At 46.1% G+C, this 24,339-nt stretch overlaps 1 protein-coding gene across 1 annotated transcript in view; it reads right to left on the bottom strand.

Annotated features, from left to right (window-relative positions):
* LOC132864644 (alpha-2-macroglobulin-like) overlaps positions 1–24,339 on the bottom strand; it is a 64,961-nt gene that overhangs the window by 12,970 nt on the left and 27,652 nt on the right. Inside the window, exons 16-19 of the mRNA XM_060898057.1 lie at positions 3,538–3,652; positions 3,156–3,276; positions 2,272–2,497; positions 2,060–2,186 (exon numbers count right to left, since the gene is read on the bottom strand). Coding sequence (XP_060754040.1) covers positions 2,060–2,186; positions 2,272–2,497; positions 3,156–3,276; positions 3,538–3,652 — 589 coding nt within the window. The remainder of the gene's footprint in view (positions 1–2,059; positions 2,187–2,271; positions 2,498–3,155; positions 3,277–3,537; positions 3,653–24,339) is intronic.

The following is a 24,339-nucleotide window of genomic DNA, read 5'->3' on the forward strand; positions in this document are numbered from 1 at the left end:
ATGCTGCATAGCAGGGGCGATTTCTCAGAGACAACAAGGGAAGCCGAGCTCCCCCTAAAATCCTCTCCCCAAACTGCGGCGTCTACGACGTTGAATTCTCATTAAAACAATAACTTGCATAACATAATATATGCCCAAGATTGTATTTATGTTCATAACTATCCTGTAACTTATTTGAGTGATGTCTGACGAACTTGCAGTTCGCTACGAGAATCACCTTTGCTGCCAGGCTGTAACCTTTCTTATTTCAATGGGCTCTATGGACTGGCAGCAGTGTTGCCAGATTGGGCGGTTTTAAGTGCATTTTGGCGGGTTTTGAACATATTTTGGGATGGAAAACGTCAGCAGTATCTGGCAACACTGACTGGCAGCTGGGTATCCATTGCAATCTACGAGACGGCTCTGAACAGCCAATTTCGGCTAGTTGTTATTGGTTAAAATCAACAAAATCATCACTTCCAGGGAAGCCGGGCTTCTCTGGGACTAAACGAGACAGTGGGAGGGACAAGAAGCCGGGCTGATAAAGTCATTGGAGGTAGTGTTTGAAAGACATGAGGAGGGCAGTACTTCGGCGAGGAACACGGAAGTATGATCAGTCAGTCCCTAGCGGATGTTGAGAAAGTATAGTCGTGTGCCAAAGTGCTGTCCGAATTTCTTTTCATATAAACGTTTCTTCTCATTGATGTCTCTGTACATTACTCTGTAAATAAATGTAAATATTACTCATTGTGCTCCGTTAACTTTCATCCATTCTATCAGTTTGATCATTCGTGAATTCACTCGTTTATTTCTTTTGTAGTTCAATCTGGTTGTAGGCTAGCTTGAGCCTTATTGGGATCTGCAGTGCTAGCTGCTAACAGAAATTGGTGAAGTCTCTGGAAAGCACAACCAGCTGGTATGACAGGGTCACAGACCATTTTCTGGAAAAGGAGCGGAGGGCAGAATTTGTGTATAAATAGTGTTCATGTTCATGAATCTGAAGTGTGTATATTGTTCAGTAATGTTAAGAGAATGGTGGGCTCTCTGTTATAGGTTATACCTGGGTATAATATTCAAGGTTCTGTGTTTTGCATAGCCTACCTGGTTATGAATTTCCAGACTGTGTTGCAGAAGATGTTCAAGGATGTGTTGCACAGCTGGGTGTTGTGTTAAAGACTCTGTGTTGCATATCAGGGTATGATGTTCAAGGCTCTTCGTTGAATAGCCAGTGATTTTTGGATGTTTGATATTTTTGATTAAGGATATGAGGCACTAGCCTGGCAAGCCAGACTATAACATGAAATGTACAAGCAAAAATACTTTCTGCCACTAGGTAGGGTTGTCTAATTCACTATGCTAATGGGGCACACCTTTCTATGCTTTGATATCTGGCCTACAGGTTTTACGATGAATGCGTAAAATGGGCTTCCCCTGTTTTAAAAACCAGCAGCCGCCACTGCTGCATAGTACACGGGGTGTCTGGAAAGTCAGGAACCAACTAGAGTAAAGCTACATATACGTGTACAAGATTTTGTAGTTATTTACATTACATGTTCTACAAGTTCACCCTTATGCTCTACATATTTCCTAAAGTGCTCTATCATGTTTTTGTGAATTATGCTCAACATATTCAGATCAACATATTTGCTCAGCATTCCCATTGGTTCCTGACTTTTTGGACACCCTGGAGAATGAATATTTTGTAGTACTTTAATAAAAAATTTAGACTTTGCTTTGTCATACCAGCAAACGTGCAGCTATATACACCAGGAACATGCAGTGTAACAGGCTAGAATTCTTCAGAATTCCATTAACATCTGCTCAACCCCTTCGGACATAATGTGTACAATTGTACACATGAAGTTCCATAGCATGAGGTTCCATCGCATTTTTCCTTGTGTCCGAAGGAGATAAGTATGCTCATTTGTGAATATCAGAGTATAAAATAGTGCATATTGGAAAATATTCGTCTTCACCCAACAAAAAACATTAATATGTCTGCATGTACAATCAATTTAGGCTTGCACTGGCAAAAAACATAGAGCCCCATGAAAGATTGTGAAAGAATTGTACGACTAACCAAGCACAGTGGGAATCAGAGTCCATTTGAAGGTTGTTCTGCCGTTTGCACACAGACAGGATGTATACTCGCCATCAGAAGAGGGCTTCAGAGTGTAGTCTGAGGAGGGGGCTGGAGTCACTTTAACCTGTTGATGAGGCATAGGTGATTAATTTACAATGCATCATAAGAGGCACACTACTTGTGAAGACAAAATCTTGGCCTTACAGTACCATAATGCATTTGGAAAGATAATTGAAGACAGTGGCCTTCAGCTCAAAAACCTCTCCCCGAATAATGGAGTAGGGCAATGAGAGCTCCAGGAAGAAGGGCTGAAATACTGTGAGCTGAACAGGAGGAGCCAGTCCCAGACCCACAGAGGAAACACAGAAAGCTTCTGTCTCCCAAGTGGTGATGGTGTCAGGAACAGTGACAGGAAGATGTGCTGATCCAGAGTTCCTGTGAAAAATCATTATACTCTATTTCTGTTACTTATTGTCAAAAAGACAGCATGGATTATTCAGTATATTCTAGTTAAGTTAATACATGCTAATTAAACTGCTAAAAATTGGTGTCCATAACAAAATTAAAGAGTCAGTGTCGTCACATATGCTCAGAAGCACTACTAATTCCAATTCAAGCAATCGATACATTCATTTTAATCTCATCTCATCTTATTATCTGTAGCCGCTTTATCCTGTTCTACAGGGTCGCAGGCAAGCTGGAGCCTATCCCAGCTGACTACGGGCGAAAGGCGGGGTACACCCTGGACAAGTTGCCAGGCCATCACAGGGCTGACACATAGACACAGACAACCATTCACACCTACGGTCAATTTAGAGTCACCAGTTAACCTAACCTGCATGTCTTTGGACTGTGGGGGAAACCGGAGCACCCAAAGGAAACCCACGTGGACACGGGGAGAACATGCAAACTCCACACAGAAAGGCCCTCGCCGGCCACGGGGCTCGAACCCGGACCTTCTTGCTGTGAGGCAACAGCGCTAACCACTACACCACCGTGCCGCCACATTCATTTTAATGATATATTGAATCTGTAATAGATTAAAACGCACAAAGAAAATCAACAAAATTAATAAATATGCCGATTCACGAACCCAACTTCAGACAGTTGCCATATCCAAGTCTCCGGGAAGAATTTACGAACTGTCTCAATGGGCTCATTATATGGAGAAGCTGCGCCAAGTGCTGGAACACCCAAAGTATTTGATGCCAAAACTGCGTAGTGTTCACCTGAAAATGAGCAAAAACTTTGTTATTAATATGCTTCTTTTAATGTAATAACATCTTGATTTGTTAGATCAATTAGTACAAATAACAACAAGAGCTATGTACTTCACAAATGTAGTATATTGATATCAGCTTAAGTCATTGTTTATTGCATAATACATTTTAATGGAATATACATAACATGATCTCAATATGATTGAGAAACTGCAATATTTATTGAACAATAATTGATATAGAGAGAGTTGAAACAGGGCCTGGATGTACCGTAATAATATCCAAACCTGCGATGAAATTGTATGCCTTTATATATCACACACTGTGGTACTCCAACAGCCAAATTTGTTGCCACCTTGAGCCCCACTCCCTGTAGGGTGATAAGTCATAATCAGTGTAGTAATTATTACTGTAAATTACGTAGTAAACCAAATAGTTTCAAATGAAACAAAATTCATTAATATGTTGTAACACTTCTTGATGTAGGTGGAGCACAGAAGCATGGCAGGTGAGAGTTGATGGTTGTATAAACACTTTATTTTAGCTTTTCAGCTTCCTTTCTTTCTTTCTTTCTTTCTTTCTTTCTTTCTTTCTCTCTCTCTCTCACTCACTCACTCACACATGCATTGTGGTTGGGGAGAGAGCTCTTTTTCTCTGCTCTCGCTCTCCTTTTATGCTCCATCCCTGTAACACATATGGTATATACACACACACACACACACACACACACACACACACATTAATTGACAGCAGGTGGAATGACTTAGCCACTTACTTTCCCCGACCCCGCCCTCCATTCACAGACTGCTGCTTGGCCACGCCCCCGCTGCCACATACCCCCACCGCCCGACTCAGGCCGGGGAGCCAGCCAGCCTGAAGCTGACTCCCCCCCGATGGGACAGGAAGTCCGCCACCACCATCTGCGCCCCCGGCCTGTGGATCATCTCGAACTTAAATGGCTGGAGGGCGAGATACCAACGGGTGATCCACGCATTGGCATCTTTCATGCGGTGGAGCCACTGGAGTGGCACATGGTCCGAACAGAGAGTGAAAGGGTGCCCCAGCAGGTAGTATTGGAGGGTGAGGACCACCCACTCAATGGCGAGACACTCCTTCTCGATTGTGCTGTACCTGCTTTCACACATCGAGAGTTTCTGGCTGATGTACAGCACAGGGCGCTCCTTGCCCTCCACCTCCTGGGACAAAACGGCCCCCAGCCCTCTGTCTGATGCATCAGTCTGCAAAATAAAGGGGAGAGAGAAGTCAGGGGAGTGTAAAAGTGGCCCCCCACACAGTGCAGCTTTTACCTCAGAGAAGGCCTGTTGGCACTGCTCCTTCCACTGGACTGGATCTGGAGCCCCCTTTTTAGTGAGATCGGTTAGCGGGCTGGTGACGTCTGAATAATTAGGTAGAAACCTACGATAATAGCCAGCCAGCCCCAAGAACCGTCTCCCCTCCTTTTTGGTTGGGCCTCAGGCAGGCCGCAATCGCTGCAGTCTTGTTAATTTAGGGACGCACATGACCATGGCTCAAGTGGAACCCCAGATACTGTACTTCCACCCGCCCAAGCGCACACTTTTTTGGGTTAGCTGTGAGGCCCACTCGCCTCAGCGACTTTAGAATGGCCCTCAGGTGTTCCAAGTGCCACGGCCAATCATTACTGTAAATTACGATGTCATCTAGATAAGCGGCTGCGTAGGCAGCATGAGGGCGGAGGGCCCTGTCCATAAGCCGCTGGAACATAGCGGGTGCCCCAAACAACCCAAAAGGGAGTGTGACAAATTGGTGTAAACCAAACGGTGTGGAAAAGGCCATTTTCTCTCGGGATAGAGGAGTCAAGGGGATCTGCCAGTATCCCTTTGTTAGATCCAGTGTCGAATAAAAGCAAGCAGCGCCTAACCAATCAAGCAACTCATCAATGCGAGGCATTGGGTATGCGTCAAATTTAGACACCGTGTTGACCTTTCTATAGTCCACACAGAACTGGACCGACCCATCGGTCTTGGGAACCAGGACCACTGGGCTACTGCAGTCACTGTGGGACTCCTCGATTATGCCCATTTCGAGCATGGCCTTGAGTTCATCCCGAGCCACCTTTTTCTTGTGTTCAGGCAATCGGTAAGGGTGGCTATGCACTACCACCCCCGGGGTTGTTTTGATGTGGCGTTCTATGAGGTGGGTACAACCAGGAAGGGGCGAGAACATGCCGGAAAATTCCTTCTGCAACTTGGCTACCTCTGTGAGTTGGGCCGGTGAGAGGTGGTCTCCACAAGGGACCAGAGTGGTCTGAGATGTTATCTTTTTTACCTCTGGCCCCAGCTCCGCCTTCTCTGGGACTACCGACGCCAATGTCATGGGGACCCCCTCATTCCAGCGTTTTAAAAGGGTGAGGTGGTAGATTTGCAGTGCCCCGCCCCTATCCGTTTGCTTCACCTCATAGTCGATGTCCCCGACTCGCCGTGTGACTTCAAAGGGCCCTTGCCTCTTGTCAACTAATTTAGAACTCGATGTGGGCAATAATACGAGCACTTTGTCTCCCGGCGTGAACTCTTTAAGGCGCGTGCCCCGTCATACAGCCGGCTTTGACGTTCTTGTGCCTGCCGCAAATTCTCCTGGGTTAGGTGCGTGAGAGTGTGGAGTTTTGCGTGAAGATCAAGAACGTACTGGATTTCATTTTTACTCTGTGAAGGTCCCTCCTCCCAATTTTCCCGTAGCACATCCAGAATGCCACGTGACTTATGCCCATATAATAATTCAAAGGGAGAAAACCCCGTGGAGGCTTGCGGGACCTCTCGTACTGCGAATAACAGGGGCTCAAGCCACTTATCCCAATTATACACATCTTCACTTATGAATTTGTGGATTATGTTTTTGAGTGTTTGGTTAAATCGCTCTACTAAGCCATCCGTTTGTGGGTGATAGACACTGGTGCAGATAGACTTAATCCCCAGTAACCCATACAGCTTGCGCAGTGTGCGTGACATAGTGCCTTGGTCTGTCAGGATTTCTTTCGGAATCCCGACCCGGGAGATAAAGCGGAAGAGCGCTTCCGCAATACTGCATGCTGAGATATTGCGGAGAGGCACTGATTCCGGATATCGCATTGCATAGTCCACTAGAACTAAAATAAAGTGATATCCCCGTGCTGACCGATCTAATGGCCCAACGAGATCTATCCCAATTCCCTCAAGTGGGGTCTCGATTAGAGGAAGAGGGTGCAAAGGCGCTTTTGGAGTGGCCACGGGATTTACTAATTGGCATTCACGGCATGCCGCAAACCACCGATGGACATCCCCATGAATCCCTGGCCAATAGAACCGGGCCATTATTCGGGCTAGTGTTTTATCTTGCCCCAAGTGTCCAGCCATGGGATTCAAGTGAGCAGCATGGAATACGAGTTCCCTACGGCTCTTTGGGATTAACAACTGGGTTATTTGTTCCTTAGTTTGAGTGCCCTGCGTCACTTGGTACAATCCATCTTTAATAATGGCAAAATCGGGGAAGGTCGGTGCTGCGCTTGGCTGAAGAGTTTGACCATCGATTACTCTCACTTGGTCAAACACATACCGCAGAGTCTTGTCTCGCGACTGCTCTAACGGGGAATCCCCAAAGGAATCCTCGAAAGAGGGAGGAGGAGCGGGCTGCTCCTCATTATGACGCGGTGTTGACGTAGACGGCTCTGTGACAGCTTCTCCAGTCAATGCCACACCAGGATCTTCCCATGACCTACTAGTGCAGGACCATTACGTGTTAAATATTCCATTAGTTTTTTAAATCCTGGCCAATCAGTCCCCAAAATCAACGAGTGGGTGAGATGGGGACTAACCGCCACCTTTACAGCTATGCCTTTGGCCCCGGAATAGAATTTGGACAGACACTAGAGGGTAATGGTGAACATCCCTGTGCACACACAACACTTTCACCACTTGTGCTCCCCCCAATGCCTCACCTTGCACCAGGCATTGGTGAATTGAGGTCTGATTACAACCAGAATCCACCAAAGCGTGATATGTAGCCCCTTGAATACTCACCGGTATGCAATACGTTCTGGCCTGATCGGGGCCGGTTTCTGGTGTGTTGGGGATCTGGATTACAGCTCCCACCTCCCTTGCAGAGCTCTGACCCTGGAGATGCTCCGATTCCCCGCCGCGCCAGCACACCGGCCCAGGCTTTCCCTCTGCACTGGTATTATGGGTGTCACTCACCTGAGGGGGAGACAACACAGACACAGGAGAGAGAGAGAGGGGAGGACACGGTGCGACGGGCCGGCTGGGGAGGAGCCAGCCGCTGTCTCTGTGGCAGGGGAACGGGGTTGAGAGGGGGACGAGAGATGGGGAGAAAAGAGAGAGAGAGAAGAGAAGCGAGGGGAGACGCCTCGTCTGCCTGCCATCAGAGCCGCCTCCAGATGGTCCTCCACCAGCCCGATGGCTCACTCCAGCGATATCAGGTGATGACACTGAACCCATTCCGCCATTCCTTCTGGAAGTCAAGAGACAAACTGCTCCAGTGCCACCAGATCGATGATCTCATCGGCTTCGTGGTCTTCCGCCCTCAGCCACCGCCAGCAGGCATCCCAGAGTTGCTGGCTGAATGCAAGCAGCCGGCCAACCTCCTCCAATGCCAGCGTCCGGAAGTGCTGGTGATGTTGCTCCGGGGAGTGGCTGAGCCGGTGCAGGATGGCTTTCCTTAGGTCCATGTAGACCAGCCGGCTGTCAGCAGGGAGCTGCTGTGCTGCAAGCTGTGCCTCGCCAGTCAGGAGCGGGAGGAGGTGTGCCGTGCGCTGCTCCAGCGGTCACCCCATGCCTCAGCTGCTTGCTCGAAGAGAGCAAGGAATGCTTCTGGATAGTCCTGTGGTCCTATCTTCGTGAGGGTGGCGGCAGCGGTGGTTGATGTCCCTGCTGACATGAGCAGGTGCCGGAATGCCTGGCGATCTTCCTGCTGGGCCAGCATCAAGGCTTCGAAGCATTGCTCCTGCTCCTTTCGGAGGGTGATCAGTGCTTGATGCTGGTTCTGCTGGGCGGTAGCAAAGGCAAGGATGAGCTCTTCGAATGGCGAGGCCTCCATGGGGTGGTTCCCTTCTGTGCTTCTGGGTTTCAGCACCACTGTAACACTTCCTGATGTGGGTGGAGCACAAAAGCATGGCAGGCGAGAGTTGATGGTTGTATAACCACTTTATTTTAGCTTTTCAGCATCCCTTCTTTCTTTCTTTCTTTCTTTCTTTCTTTCTTTCTTTCTTTCTTTCTCTCTCACTCACTCACTCACTCACTCACACATGCATTGTGGTCGGGGAGAGAGCTCTTTTTCTCTGCTCTCTCTCTCCTTTTATGCTCCATCCCTGTAACAAACACACACACACATACATTAATTGACAGCAGGTGGAATGACTTAGCCACTTACCTTCCCCAACCCCGCCCTCCATTCACAGACCGCTGCTTGGCCACGCCCCTGCTGCCACATATGTATTCAAAGGGAGCATTCTTTTTTTCCACATTTAACCTTTTCTAGGCACTTGTAGACTTATTTCTAAACACCTCAGGTAGTTTTATACCAATTTATGTAAATTAAATAATTTGTTAAAACTAATTCAAATAGTGGAGGGGAATGCTAGTAGAGAGGTAGGGGAGTGACTTTTGCGCTAACTGGTTCACAGTTTACAGAGTCTGCTGAAATTTGGGAAAGACTGGTTGGGGTATGGATGCTTGGCAAGCCAAAGCACATCCTACATAAGGAGGAACCCACTTTCAGTCACTATGGAATGATATCCTATGACACACTTGAGGTTGGGAGAGAGTGACCTACAAAATGCCCACCAAGAGTAACAGTATTTTACTTTACTAACACTAAAGTAGGTGGCACGGTGGTGTACTGGTAAGCACTGTTACATCACAGCAAGCAGGCTCTGGGTTTGAACCTTCTGGTTGACTGGGGCCTTTCTTGGCCTGCTTGAGTTTCCTCTGGGTGCTCCAGTTTAAGGACATGTGGATTAGGTCATCTGGCTACTCTGAATTGGCCATAGGTGTGAATGGCTGTCTGTGATAGACTGGTGACCTGTCCAGGCTATACCCTGCCTCTCACTCAATGTCAGCTGGGATTGACTCCAGCCCACCTGAGACCCACAATGGATAAGTGGCATGGGAAGTGAATGAATGAATAGTAAAGCAGTTCATTGGCCAGTATAGGATTCAATAATCATAGTGAGACAGTTAGACAACAATAGAAACAGAAACATGTTAATACTATTAATACAACATGTACCAGGGCAGTGGGCAGGACTATAGGGCCTGTATGGGAGGTAGACGATCCCGCCCCCACGAGTCTCCCTCCTAGGGGTCATTAGCCCTTCTGTCTAGTGAGCATGCAGCCTGACAGAGTGAAACTTAGGGATGCCTACCCAGCATATGAGTCAGTTCTGGTGGACTGGGCGGAGGAGATCATTAGATCCAATGGCCAGGAAGGCAGTTCTGCAGTGCTTTGTGGAGAGCATAGGGCATGACAGGGCACTAAAGATGTCATGGACATCCACTGCAGCTAAGGAAGTCACCAGTCATGACGACTCTTTGTACCACTGGATCCTGACTTCTGAGGCCGAGAGAATGGATCTGCCCCAGTGCAACGGCTTTTCCACTTAAAAGCTTTCCCACACAGGTCCTTTGCACAAACCTATCTCTTCAACATTGCTGTTTCTGAAGATGTCCTGTGGCAAAAGGGGAGGGGCGAAGTGACAGGTGGAGGTAACCACTGGAAGTCATAGTCCCAAACCTGCACTTCAGGCAGCCTGTGGACCAGTGGTTGTTCATCTTCTGACCTGGGACAATAGAAGTGTTCGGCAGCATTCCAGGTGACTGAGCAGCCCTTTTTAGGGTTAGCACTGCTCACCCTCATATGAGGGAGGGGACTAGAAAAGGTGTCCCAAACATTGCTTGTCCTACACAAAACTGGCCAGCAAGCCATGGCTGGCAGTTTACCCTCTACTGTAGTCAAAAAACAGCAAAGAGAAACATGATTTTTGGAGCATGGAATGTTCGCACGCTCATGGACAGTGAGAGTGCCCCAAGACCAGAGAGGAGAACAGCCCTCACTGCAAGAGAATTGGCACACTATCGCATCGACATAGCTGCTTTGAGTGAAACCAGACTTGCAGGAAAAGGCTCAGTTGCCGAAGTCAAGGGAGACTACACCTTCTGGAAAGGTAAGGCAGAGAATGAAGACAGAATACATGGAGTGGGATTCGCCATCAGGACAAGTCTTCAGCAACAACTACCAGACCTTCCCACTTGCATCAGTGAGCGACTGATCAAGCTCCGCTTCCCCCTCAACCCCCATTGCCACGTCACAGTCATCAGTGCCTACGCACCCATCCTGATGAGCAGTATTGAAGCGAAGGACAACTTTTACAGTGACCTGGATCGACTGGCGAAAGCCACCCCCACTGATGACAAGCTTCTCCTGCTAGGTGATTTCAGTGCCAGAGTCGGCAATGACTTCAGGAACTGGAAAGGGGTTCTGGGACACCATGGCATTGGAAAAATGAACACCAATGGCTTGATGCTGTTGAGTTTGTGTGCAGAAAATGACCTGACGATCACCAACACACTCTTCAGACAAGCCGATAAGTACAAGGCGACATGGATGCATCCCAGATCCAAGCAGTGGCACCTAATTGATTATGCCATCTGTTGCAGGAGGGACATTCGTGATGTCAAGATCACCAGGGCTATGCGAGGAGCTGAGTGTTGGACTGTGATGGTCTGCTGGTCTTGTCTGTGTTTGTTTTGCTTTGTGTGCATGTGTGTTCCTTGTAGGCGTGGCTGCAGACCATCCCGGGAATTGGTGACACCTGGGCCCGGTGTTGCCACGTCCTTAAAACCACTTTTTCCCCGTTTCCTGTGGGAGCTTCTTTTGTTTTCTTTCCTTTTGTTTTTCTTTTTTTTGTATGTAACACGCACGAGCTCATTGTTCACGCATTCTATTTTGTTGATTTTTCTTGTATTTTGTTATTATAATAAATTAATTATTATTTGAACTTTACCCCTGTGTCCTCCTCTTTGTCATGGTTTGAGCCAAGCCGTGACAAATGGGGGCTCGTCAAATTTAGAACCCGTTTGTTTTTGTTTTTTTAAATTGTTTGATGCAGTTTTTTTGTTCTGCAAGCGTTGCGGGTTAATTTTGTAAATGGCATGTCGTCATTAGGTACGTCACTTCGTAGTGGGTATTCCCTTATGTTTAGCTCAGGTTACAGGTGTAGAGCTAATGAAACGGGAAGTCTCTATTGTTTGAGGAGGCGCAGTTTTGTTTGAGGTAAAGTTTGGAAGCTCTGCCTCGGTGCGCAACGCTTAATAAGGTAAGTGTTTGACTTGTTGCACTGGTTCGAGTTAAATGAGCGATGAATGTCCCTTGTTAGGTGGAGCGGCGTTGTCCCTTTGGACTTCGTCGGGGGGGTTTCTGTTGTGTTGTAGTGAAAGCGGTTAGAGCAATTGTCTCGGGAGTGTTTCCATAGTGTGAGAGGAGTCGCCAGTTTCTGGTTGCTTTTTCTCCCTATTGGGCTTTGGCACTTAATTACCCACCGCCAGTAGCTACATGAAGAGCTAGGCCGCAGCTTAAGTAGGTTGTGGGGCTTTGTAGGTAGCGGGACAGGCATTGTTTTTGTTTGGCTTTCAGTTTGGTGGGCTTGTGCATGGAGTCAGACACTTAATTTTGTTTGTTTTGTTCAACGTTGCGCACTGCAGTATAATGCCGACGGTGGAAGTTAAAGATTTTATTGCTTCTCCGTCGGAGGAGATATTAGACCAGTGTACGAAGGATCAGCTGCTTAAGGTAGCAGAGCATTATCAGCTGGAGGTAAATGGTCAGTTTGCAAAGGATAAGGTTAAGGCAATTGTGAAGAGTAACTTAGTCGCTACAGGTGTGCTAATTGAGCGGGAGCCAGTTTCAATTACGTCTCCGTTGGCTATATCAATGGAAGGCTTGAGTTTTGATCAGCGGAAAGAGTTGTTACTGTTACAAATTCAGCATGAGAAGTATAAGATTGAGGCGGAGTTCCAGAAAGATCTAGCAGTTGAAAAGTTGCGTCAAGAGACTGAACAGACGCGTTTAGATTTAGAACATAAGCTCCAAGTTATCAGGGAGGGCAAAATTATACCTGCGCCTCAGTTAAACTCTGGCTTACATTCTAGCGTCGATCAATCTGATACACTGGGTTTTGACGTGCGGGGTAATTTGCGTTTAGTGCCTAAATTCTCCGAGAGCGATCCTGATACATTTTTTATTTTGTTCGAACGTTTAGCTGATGCGCAAAGCTGGCCCAATTCCGCTCGCGCATTATTGCTTCAGTGTGTGATTACTGGTAAGGCGCAAGAGGCGTTTTCAGCCTTGTCGCCTGGTGATAGTCAAGACTATGATAAGGTAAAATTAGCTGTACTAAAAGCGTATGAGCGTGTTCCAGAGCATTATAGGCAAAAATTTAGATTGTGGAAAAGGGGGCCAAGACAGAGCCATTTAGAGTTTGCACGGGATTTAACAACTTATTTTAACCGCTGGTGTTCTTCTGTCGAAGTGTCCGATTTTGATGGTCTATGTGACTTAATTGTGTTAGAACAGTTTAAAAATTCTGTTCCTCATCATGTTGCCACTTATGTATGTGAACACAAGGCTCGTACTGCAGCTGAAGCAGCTGCTTTAGCTGATGATTATGTGTTAATCCATCAAAACATTCCATCTGATCGTCGTTTTCAGGCCAGTACTGGTGGTACACCTGCTGAATTATTTAATCCTTCAAACAGATTTCCTCTGCCTACTAGTGGGCCTAGTGGTTCTGGTAATGCATATAAGATTTGTAATTTCTGTCATAAACGTGGCCACTGGAAAGCTGATTGTTACATGCTCAAGTCTGGTAATACTAAGCCACCTCCAGGTTCGCTCCCTAAGGGTGCAGGCCTGGCTGCACCTGGATGTTCTAATAAACCTGTTGCTGTTGATAGCCATATGGTTGATGGCAAGCCACAGCTAATACACTCTGTCAATGCACTTGATTCTTATCTGCCATTCATTAGAACGGGGTTTGTGTCTATGGTTGGCAGTGATGTAAAAGTGCCTGTTAAAATCTTGAGAGACACGGGGGCATTTGACTCTTTTATTAAAGCTGACGTGTTGCCTCTGTCTGAAAATTCTGAACTGGGCAGTTTAGTGCCAGTTCAGGGAATGAGTTTAAATGTTATGCATGTGCCACTACACAAAGTAATGCTTGATTGTGACTTGTTTCAGGGTGAGGCTGCACTTGCTGTTTGTCCTGCATTGCCAATTGAAGAGATCTCTGTGATTCTTGGCAATGGCTTGGTAGGTGCTCAACTGTGGTCTGATGTTTCTCCTGCTTTGGTGGTAGATCCTGTGCCACAGCTGAGAGCTGGACTCGATGAGTGTGCACAAAATTTTCCTGAGACTTTTCCTGCTTGTGCGGTAACTCGTGCTATGATGCGGGCAGAGTCTGAGCCGACACTTCAGTCTGGTGAGAGTAAGTTGTTGGAGAAATTTTCACTGCCTCTGTCTTATTTCCCTGTGTCTGTGTCTCGTAGTGAGTTGGTTGCTGAGCAGCAAGCTGACTCTTCGCTGGCTGGGTTGTATGAGTTGGTCCAACCTGAAAGTGAAATGCGGGACAGTGTTTGTGGATATTTTCTTCAAGATTCACTATTGATGAGAAAATGGACTTGGCACACAGATTTGTTTGTTGGGGACCCTGTTTTTCAAGTTGTCTTACCCACTAAGTTGCGTCAGTCTGTGTTGAAAGTTGCTCATGATGGATCAGGACATGCTGGCGTTAAGAAGACTTATAATCGATTGTTGAGACATTTCTTTTGGCCTTGCATGAAAAGGGACGTCTCAGCCTACATTAAGGCCGAATCCCATTTCACCCCTTGGACCAACCCCTTGGCCCTTCCCCTCCATTTTGCGCGTTCACGTGAAGGGGTAGGGGTATCCCAATCCCAGTTAACGCGGAGGGGTAGGGGAAGGGGTAGGGCTTCTGTACCCCTCCAAATGGAGATTTTCCTGGAGCTGACTCCGAACGAAGGGGTTTGAGTGATTTCCCACAATGCCATGCGGATTTCAGCAAGATTTCATGCGGATTTCAGAAAGATGGCGGTTCCCGCGGCGAAAGATTGTCATAAATGTATTTTCTCCATTATTTACGTGTTTTAAGTTGTTATCCAGAGGAAACACGCCGCTTGATTCGCTTTCGAGCTGAGAATGAGCAGCGATTTCTGAAATCCAAGCTGCTGCTAAAAAGCTTTGGGAGTGAGTCTTGTTTTCAGTTGCTTGACTGCGTACGTTTTGTTCTGTTATTCTCGCTTTTATTGTTTACATGAGTGTTCTGACACCTCATTCTGTCGGATGTGGTGCACGAAGCGCCAAAGATATCCCATTCAGTGGTGTTAGTTAACAAATCACACCCTGCCAGCAGAGATTTCTGGTTCTGGCTCTGACTGTAGTGGCTGGTCGCAGCCAATGATGCATTTGGTCGCGTTTTGCTAACGTAAACGCTGACGGAGGTACGCGATGACGTATGCAATCGTTGAAGGGCTATCCCAATACGTAAGGGTTGAATTTCAAGCCCTATCCCTTGTAGCTCAGTTTCAAGGGGAAGGGCCAAGGGGAAGGGGGAGGGGGAGGGGTAGAAATTAGAATTGGGATTGGGCCTAAGACTTGTCACATATGTCAACTAACCGATAAGCCAAATCAGCGTCTAAAGCCGGCACCATTATATTCCATTCCTGCAATTAGTCAGCCGTTTGAGCATTTAATAATTGATTGTGTGGGGCTGCTACTGCGCTCTAAGTTTGGTTCGAACTACTTGTTAACAGTCATGTGTCAGAGCACTCGGTATCCGGCAGCTTACCCACTGCGATCGATTACAACCAGATCAGTAGTTCGTGCTCTGTCACAGTTTATTTCAATTTTTGGTATTCCCAAAATTATTCAATCTGATCAAGGGTCGAACTTCTTATCTCGTGTATTTGCTCAGGTTTTAAAGCAACTCCGTATTCAGCATAACAAGGCTTCAGCGTACCATGCTCAAAGTCAAGGGGCATTGGAGCGATTTCACCAAACACTTAAGTCTCTCCTTCGGTCTTATTGTACAGAGTTGGGTCGAGACTGGGAGGAGGGCTTACCTTGGCTAATGCTTGCGGCTAGGGAGGTGACGCAAGAAAGCTTAGGGTTTAGCCCAAATGACCTTGTGTTTGCTCATTCGGTGCAGGGTCCATTAGCGGTCCTGGCAGATGCCTGGCGGGAGGAGACTCCTTCAACTAATTTAATTGCATATGTGAACGGGTTTAGGCATCGTCTTTATTTAGCGGGTATGTTGGCGAAAGAGAAGTTGGGTACAGCGCAACAAAAAATGAAGTCATGGTATGACCGAAATACTGAGCGTAGGGTGTTTGTCCCTGGAGATCAGGTGTTGGCTTTGTTCCCCCTGCTTCAGTCTCCATTCCAAGCCAAGTTTTCAGGGCCGTACTCTGTGGTGAAACAGGTCACGGAGCAGAATTACTTAATCGCTACCCCGGAGCGTAGGAAGAGCACACAGCTCTGCCATGTTAACTTATTAAAACCTTATTATGCCCATCCGTCATCCTGTGGTTCCAAAGTAAGTGTTCCACAAGCAGTTTGTGTAGCTGGACCTGCTAACTGGGTCACCAATTATTGTGATCAACAGGAGGATGAAGTTATTGCGCCTGATCAGGCGCTCTTGCTTGGCCGTTTGAAAAACTCTGAGGTCCTTGCTAATCTTGAAGAGTTGCTGGTATACTTGCCCACATCCCGTTCTGCTGAGCTAATAGATCTGATACATAGCTTCCTTTGTTTGTTCTCTGATACACCTGGTCATACACATCTGATTGAACATGACATTGAGGTTGGAGATGCTAAGCCAATAAAACAAAGGTTCTATCGGGCAAATGCAGAGAAACTGAAATGTCTAGACAGTGAAATTGCATATATGCTTGAGAATGGTATAGCCGAACCTAGTTCCTCTAGTTGGGCGTCTCCTTGTTTGCTGGTTTCAAAGGCAGATGGCACGTTACGCTTTTGTACAGACTTTCGCAAAGTCAATGCCGTCACCAAACCTGATCTATTTCCTCTTCCGAGAATGGAAGATTGTGTAGATCAGGTGGGCTCTGCGAAGTTTGTCAGTAAACTTGATTTGTTAAAAGGTTACTAGCAAGTACCTTTGTCAGACCGTGCTCAGGAGATTGCTTCCTTTATAACACCTAAGGGATTGTATTCCTATTCAGTTATGCCATTTGGGCTTCGAAATGCTCCAGCAACATTCCAGCGTCTTATGAATCGCGTTGTCGGTGATATGGAAGGCTGTGCGGTGTATTTAGATGATGTAGTGTGTTTTTCAGACACTTGGGATGTTCATATGCAGCGGATGCGGGAACTTTTCACTCATTTGGCGGAGGCAAGGCTCACAGTCAACCTCGCAAAGTGTGAGTTTGCGAGGGTGACTGTGACCTACCTTGGCCGGGTGGTGGGGCAGGGACAGGTTCGTCCCGTTGATGCAAAAGTCCGGGCTGTTGAGCAGTTTCCTGTACCAGCAACTAAAAAGGAGTTGATGCGGTTCCTTGGTCTTGTGGGCTATTATAGGAGTTTTTGTAAGAATTTTTCTACAGTTGTGGCCCCTCTTACTAATCTTTTGAGGGAGAAGGAAAGGTTTGTCTGGTCTCCTGCTTGCCATGTGGCTTTCCAACAGGTGAAGAGGCTCCTTTGTGATGCACCAGTTTTGGCAGCACCACGTTTTGATTGTCCCTTTAAGCTTTTTGTTGATGCCAGTCTTGTGGGTGCAGGGGCTGTTCTGGTTCAGGAGGATGAGCGCGGCATAGACAAGCCTGTTAGCTTCTTCTCAAGAAAGTTTAATGCGTATCAGCAGAATTATTCTGTTGTGGAGAAGGAGACTTTGGCATTGGTTCTTGCTTTGAAACATTTTGATGTGTATGTTGGTGGTAGTACTCCTGTATTGGTTTTTACAGATCATAATCCACTCACATTTCTTAGTTCTTTACATTGTCCGAATCAGAGACTAATCAGATGGTCTCTCTTCCTGCAGTCTTATTGCCTGGATATCCGCCACATCAAGGGGACAGACAACGTGGTGGCAGACGCGTTGTCTAGGGCCCCCTAGGCATGGTGGACTTTACAGATCATAATCCACTCACATTTCTTAGTTCTTTACATTGTCCGAATCAGAGACTAATCAGATGGTCTCTCTTCCTGCAGTCTTATTGCCTGGATATCCGCCACATCAAGGGGACAGACAACGTGGTGGCAGACGCGTTGTCTAGGGCCCCCTAGGCGTGGTGGACTTCTCTGTTCTCACAGTTCTTTGCCTTTTGCCCCTTCCTGTACTCTTAAATGTGCTTCCTAGGTGCACCGGTTGCCGAGTTGGGGAGAGGTTGTGTGTGTTGAGCTGTGGGACAGACATTAACATCTCCAGGTTATGGTTTGTGAATTTATTAAGAGGGTTAGATAATTGTATAGTAGCTGGTCTAATGTGTCTAAATGTTTAAATTAATTTCTATTATGTTTAATTTTGTTGGGATGGCTGTTTATTTGTTAGCCCTGACTGGTGGGCGGGACTCCATTTTGGGAGCCCGCTTTTGTGGGAGGGGGTGTGATGGTCTGCTGGCCTTGTCTGTGTTTGTTTTGCTTTGTGTGCATGTGTGTTCCTTGTAGGCGTGGCTGCAGACCATCCCGGGAATTGGTGACACCTGGGCCCGGTGTTGCCACGTCCTTAAAACCACTTTTTCCCCGTTTCCTGTGGGAGCTTCTTTTGTTTTCTTTCCTTTTGTTTTTCTTTTTTTTTGTATGTAACACGCACGAGCTCATTGTTCACGCATTCTATTTTGTTGATTTTTCTTGTATTTTGTTATTATAATAAATTAATTATTATTTGAACTTTACCCCTGTGTCCTCCTCTTTGTCATGGTTTGAGCCATGCCGTGACAGGACCAACCATCATCTGATCAGATCTATTTTGGCACTGTACCGTACATCATCCCAATACATTGCAGGAATTCAAAACTCATGAGACTGGCCTTCAACGTTGCAAAGCTCAAGGATGCAAGGTGCTGCAACGAGTTTGCTGACAGTCTGGATGACAAGCTGACTTCACATGGACCATTGACTGGAAACTCATCTGAAAAGTGGGACCAGTTCAAATAATTTACTAAGGATTCAGCGACACCCACCATCGGATCCAAAGTGTGAGTTCATCAAGACTGGTTCGATAAGAACAACAAGAGCGTTGGGAAGCTGATAGAAGAGAAGCAGAAGGCATACCTCGAGTGGCAGAACGACAGGACATCCACCTCCAAGCATGATCACTTCAAAAACCTCCAGAGGCAGACCCAGACTGCACTTTGCAGAATGATGGATGAGTGGTGGGAGAGAAAGGCGGACAAGGTCCAGTGCTACGCTGACACTAAGAACTCGAAGATGTTCGTTCGTGCCATCAAGGAGGTCTATGGACCAGCCAAGCCTAGCACCACACCACTTCTGTCCACTGATGGTTCTACTCTGCTGAAGGAAAAGAATAGCATCAATGAGAGGTGGAGAGAACACTTCAGCAACCTGCTGAACAGGCCATTGACTGTCGACCCCACAGTCCTGGACCAGATCCCTCAGAGACCCACTGTGGACAGCCTTGACCTCCCCCCTACCATGGACAAGGTCAAGAAAGTGATCAGCCAGACCAGCTCAGGCAAAGCACCAGGAATGGATGGAATTCCAGCTGAGTTCTTCAAGTCACTTGGGCCAGTAGCACTAGAAGCCTTCCACAACATTCTCACCAGCATCTGGGAGGAAGAAGACATGCCTAAAGAGTTCAGGGACACTACGGTCATCCTGCTGTTCAAGAAGGGCAGCAAGGCTGACTGTGGCAATTACCGAGGCATTTCACTTCTATCAATCACTGGGAAGATTTTGGCTTGTGTCATCTTCAACCGCCTGATCACCAACATCTCAGAAGAGAATCTGCCTGAGGCACAGTGTGGTTTCTGTCCAGTCTGCAGCACCACTGATATGATCTTCTCAGTTCGTCAAGTCCAAGAAAAGTGCATTGAGCAGAATATGGACTTCTACGCTGTCTTCATAGACCTGACCAAGGCCTTCGACACAGTAAACAGAGAGGCCCTCTGGCTCATCCTGTCAAAGTTTGGATGTCCAAGGATGTTTGTGAACCTGATTCACCTGTTCCATGACGACATGACTGGTCTAGTAAGTTCTGGTGGAGAAGCATCGGAGCCGATTGACATCACCAATGGCATGAAGCAAGGATGTGTGCTGGCTCCTGTTCTCTTCAGCCTCTTCTTCACCTGTGTGCTGAGCCATGCTGTCCATGAACTGGATCAGGGAGTGTATCTTTGGTACAGGCTGGATGGATCCATATTTGACCTTCGTTGCCTGAGTGCAAAGACCAAGACGATAGAAAAGAAGATCCTAGAAGTGCTATTTGCTGATGACTGTGCCCTTATGGCACACAAGAAGTCAGACCTCCAGCTCATCGCCAACAAATTTGCCAAAGCTTCTCGTCTCTTCGGTCTTACCATCAGCCTGGACAAGACGGAGGTTCTGGTGCAGCCTGCCCCAGCTTCTACTGCTTGTCCTCCCTTGATCTCCATTGAAGGAACAGAGCTCAAGTCAGTGGAGGTCTTCAAGTACCTTGGCAGTGTCATCTTCAGTGACAGAACCCTGGACAAGGAAATCAGTGCCAGGATCTGCAAAGCCAGCCAAGCACTAGGTTGTTTGCGCTCCCATGTGTTGAACCAGCACAACATCAGGCAGTCCATGAAACTCAAGGTGTACAATGCCATTGTTCTCTCCAGTCTTCTATACGGAAGTGAGACATGGAACAGAGCTCTTCTAGATTATATATATATAGAAAACTAGATTATACTGTCGCTTTCATTTTTGTACTTTTCACTTTCGCTTTCCTTTTTCCGGTTTTTTCCCGGTTTTTTCTCTTTCTTTTTTCGGAAGAACGCCGAGACCGGAAGCTTTCTTTTTCTCTCCTCCTGTGTAAAGTCCACAAGCGGAGGCCATCTGATCTGCTTTAATATCAACAGATCTTCATTTAAGGTACGTGAATCTTTTCATCATGGCACACCTTCAGCCTGTTCAGTGTGCTGAGTGCAGGATGTTTAGTCATTCTTCCTCCGTCACTAGCGATAGCTCTATTAGCTTTACTTGTGATAAGTGCAGATTAGTTAGCTCTCTGATGGAGAAGATTACAGTGCTAGAAGCGCGTGTCCAGGCTTTAGAGCAGGTTAGTGAGCGTGAGAACAGTGTAGTTTCTGTTAGGGAAAGTCTGGATGCCCTAGGTGGAGTTAGCAATCCCCCAACTCCGGCATTAGAGCCCTTACAGCGGGGCGAATGGGTGACGGCTCGGCGGCATAAGCGTAGAGCCAAAGCTACCGCTGAGGCTCGCCCACGGGAGCACCACTCCTCTCCGCGTCACGTGTCGAACAGGTTTGCTCTCCTTAGTGATGCACCCACTGAGAAACCTGAAAGAGCTCTGGTTATAGGGGACTCTATCATACGGCACGTGAAATTAGCTCAGCCTTTAGGGGCACCAGCAGCTTTAGTCAGGTGTATACCGGGAGCCAGGGCGCCGGACATAGCAGGTAATCTTAGGGTCCTAGGCAAGCACAGGTTCTCAAAGATAGTTATCCATGCAGGAGCTAATGATATACGCCTTCGTCAGTCTGAGGTTACTAAGAGTAACTTTGTAGAGGTGTTTAAATTAGCGAAGGCGATGTCCGATGCTGTAGTATGCTCTGGCCCCATCCCAATGCGGCGTGGCGATGTAGCTTACAGCAGGTTATGGTCGCTGAACTGCTGGCTGTCCAGGTGGTGCTCTGAAAACAGTGTGGGCTTTATAGATAATTGGGCTAATTTTGAGGGCACTGCTGGCCTGTTAGGGCGGGACGGTATCCATCCCACTCGGGAAGGTGCTGCTCTCATTTCCTGCAGCATAGGTCATAGTCTCAGAACAGGCCTAGTTAATTTCTGACAATCCAGAGCCAAGGCCAGGGAGCAGACGAACAGGCTAAACCGACTGTCTGCTAGCTGCACAGAGTCGTCACTCAGGGCCCACCACATCGAGACTGTGTCTGTTCCCCGAGCTCAACAAAAAGGTAGAAATTTTCAGAGAGTTTGTTCCAGTAACCTAATCAATATAAAATTAGATCAGACTGACTGTACAGCTGCTGCCAGCACCTTTGATCTAAAGGTGGGGCTATTAAATATTAGATCTCTTACATCTAAAGCGCTAATGGTTAATGAACTCATTACTGATCAGGAGTTTAATGTACTGTGTTTAACAGAAACATGGATTAAGCCAAATGAATATATAGCATTAAATGAAGCGAGTCCTCCTGGATACAGTTATATACACCAGCCTCGTCTAACTGGCAGAGGAGGAGGCATCGCGGTTATTTATAACGATTATCTAGGTGTAACACACAAACCTGGTTATAAATTTAATACATTTGAAGTTCTTCATACTCATATAATGTATGTAGCCTCGAAAAATAAGTCTACCCAGTTAATTCCATTGCTTATTATTTACAGGCCCCCGGGGCCATATTCTGAGTTTCTTTCTGAATTTGCAGATTTTATCTCAGATTTGGTTATTTCCTTAGACAAAGCTTTAGTTGTCGGAGATTTTAATATTCACTTCGATAACCCAGAAGACCCTTTAAAAACATCGTTTGTGTCCATCTTAGATTCAGTCGGGATTAAGCAGAATGTCATAGGACCGACCCATAATGGTGGTCACACCCTTGATCTAATACTAACATTCAGATTAAACGTAGACAATATAGTCATACTTCCACAGTCTGAAGTTATCTCAGATCATTGTCTCATCTCATTCAAAATATGTCTGAGTAATAATATATGCACCTCACCACGCTACTGTATTAAACGTACTTTCACGTCAACTACTGCACAGAGCTTTATAAATGATCTCCCAGAGCTGTCAACTTTGATTGGGTCACTGTCAGCCCCTGCAGAACTTGATCAGGCAACTGAATGCTTAGAGTCAACATTCCGCCATACTTTAGATAATGTAGCTCCCCTAAAAAGGAAAATGGTCAGAGACAAAAAATTAGCACCCTGGTATAATGATGACACTCGCACATTAAAACAGACCACTCGAAAATTGGAACGTAAATGGCGTCAAACAAAATTGGTAGTGTTCAAATTAGCTTGGAAGGAGAGCTTCCTGAAGTATAGAAAAGCTCTTAGTGCTGCGAGATCAACATATTTCTCCTCCCTAATAGAAGATAACAAAAATAATCCTAGATTCCTATTTAATACTGTAGCAAAATTAACCAGGAATAAGTCCACTATCAACACATGCACACCTGCAGTATGTAGTAGCAACGACTTCATGAATTTTTTTAATGACAAAATTGAGAATATCCGACAAAAAATTCAAACTACTAATTTAAGGTTAGACAATGAAAGTGACCTTGTAGTTAACAATATAACTGTATCAGATCATCAGTTAGAATGTTTTACTCCCCTAAAAGAAACTGAATTACTTTCATTAATCTCTACATCAAAAGCCTCAACTTGCGTACTAGATCCCTTACCGACACATCTATTCAAACAGATAATGCCTGGAGTAATTGAACCGCTTCTAAAAATAATAAATTCTTCTCTTATGATTGGCTATGTACCCAAATCCTTTAAACTAGCAGTTATCAAACCCCTGATTAAAAAACCTGACCTTGATCCCTGTCAGCTGTCCAATTATCAGCCAATATCAAACCTCCCCTTTATCTCCAAGATCCTTGAAAAAGCTGTGGCACAGCAGTTATGCTCATATTTACATAGGAATAACATCCATGAAATGTATCAGTCAGGATTTAGACCTCATCATAGCACAGAGACAGCACTGGTTAAAGTAGTAAACGACCTACTGTTGGCGTCTGATCAGGGCTGTGTCTCGCTACTTGTGTTGCTTGACCTTAGTGCAGCATTTGATACCATTGATCATTCCATTCTTCTGGATAGACTAGAAAATGTTGTGGGAGTTAAGGGAATGGCCCTCTCCTGGCTCAGGTCTTATCTAACTGATCGTTATCAGTATGTTGATATAAATGGTGATATTTCTAGACGTACCGAGGTAAAGTTTGGTGTTCCACAAGGTTCTGTCTTGGGTCCACTGCTTTTTTCTCTATATATGTTACCTCTGGGCGATATTATTCGTAAACATTGTATTAGTTTCCACTGTTATGCTGATGACACACAGTTGTATGTCTCTGCAAAACCTGATGAGAGACACCAGCTTAATAAAATTGAGGAATGTGTTAAGGACATTAGACACTGGATGCTTATAAATTTCCTTCTGCTTAACTCTGACAAGACTGAAGTACTTGTGCTAGGACCACATACAGCTAGAAGTAAGTTTTCTGATTACACAGTAACTCTGGATGGCCTTTCTGTTTCTTCACGTGCAGCAGTAAAAGACCTCGGAGTGATTATTGACCCCAGTCTTTCATTCGAAACTCACATTGATAACATCACCCGGATAGCTTTCTTTCATCTCAGAAATATTGCAAAGATAAGAAATTTAATGTCATTGCATGATGCAGAAAAACTAGTCCATGCTTTCGTTACCTCCAGGTTGGATTATTGTAATGCCTTACTGTCTGGATGTTCCAATAAGTGCATAAACAAGCTCCAGTTAGTTCAAAATGCCGCAGCAAGAGTCCTTACTAGAACTAGAAAATATGACCACATCACGCCTGTCTTATCCACACTGCATTGGCTCCCAATCAAATTTCGTATTGATTATAAAATACTACTATTGACCTTTAAAGCACTAAATGGTCTCGCACCACAGTACCTGAGTGAACTTCTGCTCCTCTATGACCCGCCACGCCTACTTAGATCAAAAGGTGCAGGCTATCTGCTGGTACCTCGTATAGTGAAGGCTACATCAGGGGGCAGAGCCTTTTCTTACAAAGCCCCACTGTTATGGAACAGCCTTCCAAGTAA

Source organism: Neoarius graeffei, chromosome 17 (genome assembly GCF_027579695.1).
Source record: "Neoarius graeffei isolate fNeoGra1 chromosome 17, fNeoGra1.pri, whole genome shotgun sequence".
NCBI classification, from domain to species: Eukaryota; Metazoa; Chordata; class Actinopteri; order Siluriformes; family Ariidae; genus Neoarius; species Neoarius graeffei.